This window comes from Lactuca saligna, chromosome 5 (genome assembly GCF_052625555.1).
Source record: "Lactuca saligna cultivar CGN05327 chromosome 5, ASM5262555v1, whole genome shotgun sequence".
In the NCBI taxonomy this organism is placed as follows: Eukaryota; Viridiplantae; Streptophyta; class Magnoliopsida; order Asterales; family Asteraceae; genus Lactuca; species Lactuca saligna.
Window position 1 is genome coordinate 122414434 of NC_136421.1, and position 10050 is coordinate 122424483.

Sequence of the window (10050 nt, forward strand, 5' to 3'; positions counted from 1 at the left end):
GAGAAAAATTATCAACAAGAATGAGGTAATATTTGTACCCATTTTTGCTTGTAACCAGTGAAGTCCAAAGATCACAATGCACAATATCAAACAGTAATAAAGACGTAGATTGAGAAACAGAAAATGGAAATTGTTTATGCTTAGAAAGTTGAGAAGAATTACAAACCAAGGTTCTAGCACGTTTATTACAAGGAATAAATTTATTGGAAACTAGAAAATCAAAACCGGTAAGTTGGGATGTCCCAAATGATCATACCAAAAATCTTGAAAGATGGAAGTCAAAACAGTGGATTCTGAAACTGGATATGTGATGGGATAGAGTTAACTTGAGCTATTGTAACGCTCGATCTAGGTATTATTCATTTTTGGTCCCTTATACATTAAGTCATCGCTTTTTGGCCTTGTTTTGCAAGTTTGTGGGGGGAAGAAGGGACCATTCTTGCCAAGATTGGACTTTTGGATGCGGATCTCGAACGTGGGGTGTTCCTTTGGGGAATGCAGGGTGCTCACGTGCAGAGCTCAAACCCTAATTTTTAGGGTTTAAGACCTATTTAAACACCTTAAGTCCCAGTTGTTGGCCTCATTTCCAGCCTCCATAACCTCAAACCCTAAATCTCGAAACCTTAGAGCCTCTTTGTGTGTTATGAGGTCATTATGTGTGTTTTGGTGTGTATTTTGAGCTCATTCAAGGAAGAGAAGCTTGGTGCAAGGTGGGGGTTCAAGTTAGAGCTTCTAGATCTTGGTTCTCTGTTCCATTTTCAGTTCATCTAAGGTTTAAAGCTCAAACCTTGCTCATTAGAAGCCTAGATCTAAGTTTTTATAGCTTTTGGTCCTTTTTTTGGTCCCATGGTTGAGATCTTGAATTTATAATCACTCCAGAAGCGTTGGGTTACTCTCTTGGTGTTTATGATGCTTTAGATTCAAAAAGTTTGCATTTTTAAAGTTGTAAAAGTCATATGCATGAGATTAAGCCCTTTTTATGGAAGTTGGATGTTATACCTTGAAGTTGGGACTTTTTGAGGCATGCAAAGTCACCAAGTCAGTAACTTTATGGTTCCAGGTGATCTTTAGGACTTGGATCTAGTTTCTAGTCATGTGGATTTAGGCATTAAGTGCTTAATAAGCACTTTTGGGCTTTTAGATGCGAACTCCCTGCGTTGGGTCAAGGAACACCCAACGTTCAGCCTGGGGCTTGCGATTTGTTGGCTGTTGATGAATGTCCAACGTTCCACAAGGGGGACGCCCAATATTCGATAACCAATGGGCTTTCTTTTGGGCTATCTTCTTGGACTTTGATGTTTTGGGCTTTAGTGGACAATAATAAATCAAGTTTTAGAGTACGTTTTTGTTTGGGCTTTAGGGTAAAGCCCATTAGAGGAATTTGGTCCCAATTTGGAAAGTTGGGCCATAAGTGGGCCACTGGTGGGCTTTGGAAGATTATCTAGTGATGGAACTTTATGTTATGATTTTGGGTCTTAGTCATTAGCCAAATTAATCCGGGGGTAAAATGGTCATTTTACCATGACATGGATTATTGTATTTTGATTGGATGTTATTTTTCTCTAATAGTGCAGGAGTCGTCAGGACAGTAGTTAGAGATTTCCTTCTATGAGATTCAGCTCTTCGAGTCCTCACTGGTTAGCGGGTCCAAGGCTCCAATGCCGACCCTCATTGGTTATTTTATTATAAATGTTGTCAATGTGATACTTGTATGTACTTGTATATGTATGTTTATTGGGCGGGGCCCGTTACGTGAGTGTGTGTGGGGCTCGTATCTAATTACTATCCGAGTGTGGGCGGGGACCATATCTCATTAAGATGGCCCGTTATCCGAGTATGGCCGAGGATCGTATCTTACGATTATCTGAGTGTGGCCGGGTGAAACGTCCGTAGATTCGGGCTAGTCAATTTGGAGACAATAAGTATCAAAAATGACTTTTTAATAGAAGATTATTCATAATAAATAATCTTAACCAAGTTATAATATATTTCACAAAGGTTCCGTACATATAAAGAATGCCAAAATCCGAGTTATAATGAAGAAGTATGACCTGTCGAAGTTTTACGGCAAAACCGGCACTACACCGGGAATCATAAAAAGTGAATTTTTGATAAACTACTTTTTAGCGTTAGATATCTAAATTGCAATTGTAGTATACGTTAAACCGAGAGCGTGCATAAAAAAACATCAAAATCTAACTTCGTATGAGGAAGTTATGATTTTTCTAAGATTTCGCATAACAATATACAACCCGGAATTCGAATTTCAGATCAATCAATTTTTAGCCGATACAAACTAAATGAGAACTGAATATCTCATTAATAGGAGCTCAACGATAAAAAGACAATCGAAAAACGGAGTCCGTATATAGAATTTATGAATTTTACACGGTCGTTTAACAGTATAATCTTCTCATACTGTTAAATTTATAATCGGTTGAGAATTAGCCGACGAAGTCAAAAGGAGAGTTGTAGATCTTGTTAATACCTACGTGTGGATATAAAGAACATCGAAAACGGAGCTCCTAAGCAGAAAGTTACAGGGTTTAGAAGTCGGCAGGGTGCTGCTGCAAAGAGGGTGACATGGCTGAATCTGGGTCATTGCTTTCTCTCCAAGCCTTGCCACCAGAGGGTGACATGTGGCACCAACTCGATGAGTTGGAGGCCCTAACTTGATGATTTTAGCAGTCTTTCAGCCTATAAATAGCATGCAAAGGCGCCTTCCTTTCTCACACCTTCCACTCTTTTTTTTCTCACTCTAAACTCTCTCTAAACCTCCCAACCCCCCCCCCCCCCCCCCTAAAGCCCTAGGAAACTCCCCTAGCACTAGAAGAAAGCTCCAGAGTGCCCAACGACTCCGAAAAAAAGAGCATTTCGGCTCAGAATTTCTGCCCCCGCAGAGCCTGATTCCTAGCCAAACCCCAAGGTAAGTAAGTTATGCTTACCCTACTTTAAGTATAATTTATGTTTAAGTTCATTATCGTTATTATGAACTCATAAACTAGATTTATCAGTGATTCCAAGTCGTTATACTGATTAATCTACTTACGGGGATGATGTCTCGGTTGTGATTTAGTGAGGTGTTTAAAGTGGAATTTCCAAACAGTATACTTCGTATACCAAATGGACCCTACATCCGATATGATCTTACCTGGTTGTTCCTTACTTGATAGATCATGAAAGTAGACTTTGAGCTAACGATGAATCTAAACTAATAATTAGTAGCAATAATGATTAGACTAAGGTCACGTTTGATAATTACTGACTCAGAAAGTGCTGACCGAGAAAGGTCTGTCTGGGTAAGAAATCTTAATTAAGTAAGAAACCATTGTGTTTGATTGTATATCTGACTGAATGTGTTGACTGATAAAAAATGACAATTTTACCTTATTGTTCTATACAGTAATGGATGAAGTTGCTAAAAAATTATAAAAACATGCAAATTGTTATTCAACAATTTAAACAATTCATTCGTTTACCAGATTCACATTCATCAATCAATTTAAAAGATTGATAATCAGCCATTAATTTGAAGTTTAATAATTTTGTGTTACTTATGAGACATACAACAAACACTAGCCATAACACTTGGAGCAAAAACATCAAACATTAAAAAGAAAACAAATGATAAACTCATATGAATACAATCACATATAATCTGAATAAAAAAAAAACATAAAGCAAAAACATCAATCCCTAAAATAAAGTGATTGCATCTTGAATTTACAAAATAAAAAATAGAATAATAAGATCCAATATTATTTCTACAATAGTCACACTACATCAGAGCTTGGAAAATGCAAGAACATATGAATGATCTAGATCTTGTTGAACCTATAAGTTTCTTTGATAAAAATTCAATTCATAACAAACTAAAGAACAATTACACAACATAAATAGATATTGTCAAGTCATGTATTGTCATAAGTCATAACTCATCCAAGTGAGATATGAAAACAACATGAACTTGATTTGGTTTCAGTAAGAGACTAGTAGGAGTTTGTTTTCACAACATAATTTGGTTTCACACATCCAAGTGAGATGAAAAAAACATTAATTTGATTGAGGCATCACACTATTGACGAAGGGTTTCACACAGGTTTTAATGGTGGAATGACCAATCATGATGTCATGACTCCAAGTTCAACCTAAATTGATGTACAAGCAAATCAATTGAATGATATTTAAATGTATAAATTCCAATATTCATTGATTCAGATAGAACAAACCAACAAAATCAGAATTAAAAAAAAACATAAAGTAGATGGTCGATTTTAATTCATGGCATATAATCCAAAATTAAAGAAGAATCCCAGATCGATTGATAGAGGAAGGGACATACCTATTTTCTCGATAGAAAAAGGAAGGATGACATTGATGGAAGAAGGAAGCATAGTTTGGCTTCTCCATCCTTGGATGATTTTTGGATCATTTACTTGACGAGGAACCTATTCCATAAACTACACTTACCTACCGTATGATTAGTATTAAAGTTTGATAGAAAGTTTGTTATAAATTGGTAAAGATCAACTTTATTACAATATCCAATGTTAACTTGATAATAAATAGGAAGGTCATAAAAGAAGTTCATATCGTCTATAGACTATAGCATCCTTCCATAATTGATAATTAAGTTATTGGTGTAATCTTCTTGTAAAGTTGACCAACACAACAATTTTTTCTTATAAAACTAGCAATTTCTTTTATCATCTTCAATAATGAACTTGTTTTTTTATGATATTCTATTAAGATAATAGAATCATCTACCCAGTGTTTACTCAAATTTTGACAAAACTATAAACACCTTGAGAATACACACACACACAAGTGTTTGTTTTGATGTTTACACAAAATCTATAAATGGTTCTTGAAAATCCTTGAGCAGATCTTGATCATTAGAACCGGTGCAAATGGAGTTCTTGATTTGATTGACAATCATTTGTATATTTATTCAATGTAAACTAATTTTTTTAAGGGAAACAAATCTAGTAGTTGGTTAAAGTTAGATCAAGTTAGTAGCACTAAATGTATGTCATGTTACCCAAATAACCACAATCATTCTTTTATACGTCCCTCAACGATAAGCAAAAAAAAAAATCAGCAGAAGTACAAATCTTCCTAATAAAATATCCCGTTTTTCCTTTTCAACCAATCAAAAATAATAATAAAAATCAAGAAGACACCCCAAGAAAATGAGCAAAACTTTTATATTTTGGCTCCCATCCTAACTCCTCCCTTGTCTTTGAGTTGTCCAGTTTCTTCCCCAAAGGACCATCCGTGCCTATGTTTTCAGCTCAAAAGGGTAAAATGGTCATTTACTTTAACCCAAAAAAAAAAAAAAAAAAAACTTAGATGTAAGCAATCATATTTGTTAACTTACCAGTAAAGCCCATAAAGGTGGGATCGAATTTTCCACTCTTAGCAACCAAGTCCATTACTTCTTGTCTGATAAATCAAGTTTTTTAGTTTAAAAAATATTCCAATTCCATCTACAAATATGGAGAAACTTTTATTAATTATACAACAAACCTTGAAACAGGATGATTATCACAACCCAAAAATAGCCGATTTTTTACTTTCTTTTTCAAAATTGCAACTGAGAGGGAGGCAGCATCCTTTAATAACCATAATGAAAAAAAAAAAAAGAAATCAGAATGAAAGTATTGTTTGTAATTAACAGTATAAAATTATAAAATAATGTGAGAGAGACCTCATAATGAATGAGATTGACAAGGTGATGAGGATTAGCTTCAATAGTTCCTTGTTTTAAGTAATACAAATGCATTCCTCTATCTGCTTTGTGCTAAAGGAGTTAAGAATTGAGATTTGAGTTATATATAGATTCATCTATGAATTTTGAAATAAATTAAATGCTAAAAACAGCAATGTAATTTTGTTTATTTGTGTTACAAAATTTTACCCAAAGATAGCAATTGGGTAGATTTGTTAAAGTATAAAGTCTTGATAAGAAAAAGAAGTGAAATATGATGATGTAGATTTTCATTTATGAGGAAAAGATTAAAACACAGATAAATGAAAGTAAATTGTTATTTCTTGAATTTTGGAAGGGGTTAAAGTCAAGAAAAAGCAAATGTATTTTCATTGATTTTTTAATTAGCATCCTGCTTTGATTTCTTCTTATTACATAATTGCATAACAATTATATACCCATGTCATCAAAATACAAAGCAAACTTCACTTCCATAATTAGGTGGAATTTTCAAAGTATAATAAGGAAAAAAATATTAAAAATATCAAAGTATAATGTTCCGATTAGAAAAAAAAAAAAAAGGTCATAAAAACACGGGTTAATCTAAAAAAATACCTTATATTTTGAGTTTTTTCCAGATTAAATCTCAACTTTATTTTTTTTAATGAAAATTACCTTGTAATTTTTTTCATTTTTTCCAAAAAAAAAACCCTCAATTTTCTAAATGCTTCCAAATAAACCATCAACTTTTTTAGTTTTTCATGAAAAAACACTCGAATTTTACCATTTTTTGGGGTTAATCTCAGAAAAGACCTTATATTTTGTGTTTTTTTTTTTAAATTAAACCTCAAATTTATTTTTTGCCTGAAAAAGCCCTTGTATTTTTTCATTTTTTCCGATTTTGCCTTTTTAGTCATTTTTTCCAAAAAAAAAATTGTAAAATCGGAGGGTTGTTTCGAGAAAAACTAAAAAAGTGGAGGGTTTATTTGGACACATTTAGAAGGTTGAGGGTTTTTTTTTTCGAAAAAAAATACAAAGTTGAGGGCTTTTTCGGAAAAAATGAAAAAATACATTGTCTTTTTCAGGCAAAAAATAAATTTGAGGTTTAATCAGAAAAAGAAAAAAAAAAAACACAATTATGCTATAATAAACAAATCAATGAAAGTACGTTGCTATTTCTTGCATTTATTTTAAGGAGTGCAAAAGGATATGTAAAGTCCAGCCAACCTAACAACACAACCACCACCATCTAAAACAATCTTCTCTGCTTTCAAAAGAACATCTGTCCTTGGACTCCTCCCTATTGGTACTACTGGACTATCCTATATTCAAAAAAAAAAAAAAAACTATTAACGAATTATAATACTTATGTAAAAATATAAAAAAACTAAAATAAGATAGAAGTAAAGTAAAGTAAGCACCTCATAGCATTGTCCATTATCATATCTATCATATGGTGCTGAGCTTGAAGTAAACAAGAAAGAACCTTCTCCATTCCAAAGTGATGCAGCTTCCCTGTGTGTTTAATATCCAAGTTTTTTTTAGTAATTTTCAATACTTTGAAGGGGTAAAGTTGTCATTCAATTCATTACCCAACATCACTAGCATAGTCTGAGCTTCTAGAAGGTGGGGCACAAAAGATCACATAAGGGAACTTATGATCCCATTTAACTCCCTTCAATGTTGGATTGATCCCAATTTTAATAAGCTCTTCATGGTGATCAGTAGTAACTGTCTCCCCAGTGATTTGGCATCCTGGGTGTTCCTGTCATCAGAATCTAACATTTAGGATGGGGAGGGTATTTATGTCTTTTACACAGACAAGGAAATGTTACATAGTTTTGGGTGAGAGAAAGGATTTCAATTTCTGTCCCATTGACATCACTTCCAAAAGAACTACAAGTTCTTCGAGCAATTTGAGATTTTAATCAACTTAGAAAAAAGTGAAACAAAGAAGCAACAAGTGGAGTATGATCTATGCTAGATTGTATAGTAAATTTTAACATTTCTTGATCTCATTCTCACCTCTCGCCATTTTTCTGCAACTAGGCGACCAAGAACACCTGGTCCAACAATAAGCAAATCATTTGCTCCAACAGAGGTAGAAGATGACGTATCTAGTTCTTCACTTGCAGCACCTATATGATCATCAAGCTTGTTTATGGATACAATTATAAGTGAAATTATAAGTGAAAGATTAGTAGACTTGCACATTAACGATAGCTAGGAGATAAGCTGATAAGTGGATACAATTCAGTAAAATGGGATAAGGTACTACAAACCCTAAGGTTTTAATCGGTGTATTTGACGCAAAAATTCAATGTGTGTTTACGACCTACTGATCATGGAATCAGATTCTTTTGAAGAGTTGGTCTCGCCACAGGAATCTCAATTACAGAAATTGATCATCACATTGCAAAGAAAGTACCTAACAATTTCACAAGGATGAGGTATATTACACATTTACACTGAAATGTGCGTACGACAATTCTAATCAAATTATCATTGCATCTCTTCATCAATCATAAATCCACGAATCTACAGCGAGATAGAAAGATTTGGTACTAAATAGATAGAAAAATAACAATAGAGAGAGAGGGAGAGCGAGAGAGAGAGAGAGAGAGAGAGAGAGAGAGAGAGAGAGAGAGTATTTGACGTACCAGTGGAAGAGGAAGCCATGACATGGAGAGTAGAGGAAGCCATCGATGATGATGATAAAGAAAAGATGTGTTTGAAGGTGAAATTCCGATTGGGGTTAGTAGAGAAGGAGATTGATGTATTCAGGGTTCTGGTGCGTGATAAAGAGGGTTTAATGGGAGCGACTGCGGTGAAGATTGCCGGAGATATACAAACAGTTGATCCCATTTGTTGGTTGGTGTTTGGTTTGGATTAGGAAGATATGGTGGCTTGCACGCTTCCTTTGATGCTGGCACTTGGCAGATTCAGGATTCTCGGGTCGGATTCTTGGGTTACCCATTTGTCCCCTGCTCCCTCTAATTTTTTTTTTTTAATTTTTTTTTTTTTTTTTTTTTTAACATTTAGAAGATTTTTGTGTTGAGTTATTTGTGATCCAAGTTAATTCCTTTTAGTATGTGCATTACATACCAGGTTAATTGTAAAAAGTAGTAATATTTAAATCATATCAATGTTCAAATATTCAATATTATATGCTATTTCCGTCACAAATTGATAGTCCACTTTTACTTTTGAAGTATTTTTTCTTTAACTTTGATCTTAAATAATTTTGTTTTTTTATAGATTCTTTAACTTTGATCTTAAATATTTTTGTTTTTTATAGATAACATTTGATGCAAAATATATGAATGGATTGTATTTTAAATGTTTTTTCATTATTTTAAGTTTTATCAAGTAATATAAAACACAAATAATAATATTTAAGATCAAAGTTGAAGAAAAAAGATTTCAAAAATCAAAATTGAACTATCAATTTGGGACAAAGAGAGTATGAAATTTTACATATCAATTATTAGACTCATCCGCTTGGATAAGTAATTACATATTTTGAGGCAGTATGGTACCATAAAAACTTAATCACAACAACTTGATAGTTGAAGTGAAATTTTTTGCATATAAGGTCTATGGTTTGAATCTTTGGCATGTCTAAACCAAATCATTTTTTTTCGTACTTTAACCAAAAGCACAACAAAAATAACATGAAATCACAAAATGCTTAGTTTGACATTATGACATAATTTAAAACACACCAAACAATGTTCTTTGTCCTTGCTTTGACTAAGGGTGACAAATTAAACAGTCGTGTCTTGGTTTTAGCTGATCCGATACGATGTTTTGTTTTCTTTTACTAATACAAAAATAACACAATTAAAACATAATAAAAACAACCACCAAGACAAACGCGATAAATATAAAATAAAATAAGCATTCTGTTTATTTTATTCAAAATTACTCTTACGAAACACGTCAACCGTGGGAAACATGATGAACACAAAATCCATATGTTAATATCCTGTCAATTCTTTGTTGAATCTTGAACTCAAACATAAATTCTAATTTCAACTTCGTCTTAATTTCATTTGGTATCATATATTTTTATAGTGATTGTATTATAAAATAGCACCCCTAACTTTGACTCACTTCCGTTTACAAGTTATTATTTTGCATTAAAGGAGCTACTCGTTACCTCATTCTAATCCCATTATGTGATATGGGTAGTTGAATGTTGATGTTGTTATATTAAAGTTATAAACGTATCGCTATAAAATATACTCAAAATAACCGTGATATATTAATTTATTTTCATTTTTCAACTAGCAATCAGTGGTGTACTATGTTCGTACGTATTCATATACGACCAAAAA

The 10050-nt window shown here is 33.1% G+C and overlaps 1 protein-coding gene across 1 annotated transcript; it reads right to left on the reverse strand.

The window, feature by feature from the left end:
* Positions 1-5016: 5016 nt before the first annotated feature.
* On the reverse strand, positions 5017-8620 carry EMB2799 (NAD(P)-binding Rossmann-fold superfamily protein). The gene is made up of 9 exons (XM_078957371.1): positions 8371-8620; positions 7736-7848; positions 7303-7475; positions 7132-7225; positions 6921-7032; positions 5711-5799; positions 5530-5615; positions 5381-5445; positions 5017-5281 (listed from the first exon to the last, which is right to left on the reverse strand). The coding sequence occupies exons 1-9, from the start codon at positions 8573-8575 to the stop codon at positions 5172-5174; spliced, it is 1047 nt and encodes a 348-aa protein (XP_078813497.1). The 5' UTR covers positions 8576-8620; the 3' UTR covers positions 5017-5171.
* Between the last annotated feature and the right edge of the window lie 1430 nt (positions 8621-10050).

Coding starts and splice junctions, on each gene's coding strand:
- EMB2799 (XM_078957371.1), bottom strand. CDS start 8,575: ATGGGATCAACTGTTTGTATATCTCCGGCAATCTTCACCGCAGTCGCT. Junction 7,849..8,370: donor CATGGCTTCCTCTTCCACTG/GTACGTCAAATA, acceptor ATGATCATATAG/GTGCTGCAAGTGAAGAACTA. Junction 5,446..5,529: donor GATAATCATCCTGTTTCAAG/GTTTGTTGTATA, acceptor TTGATTTATCAG/ACAAGAAGTAATGGACTTGG.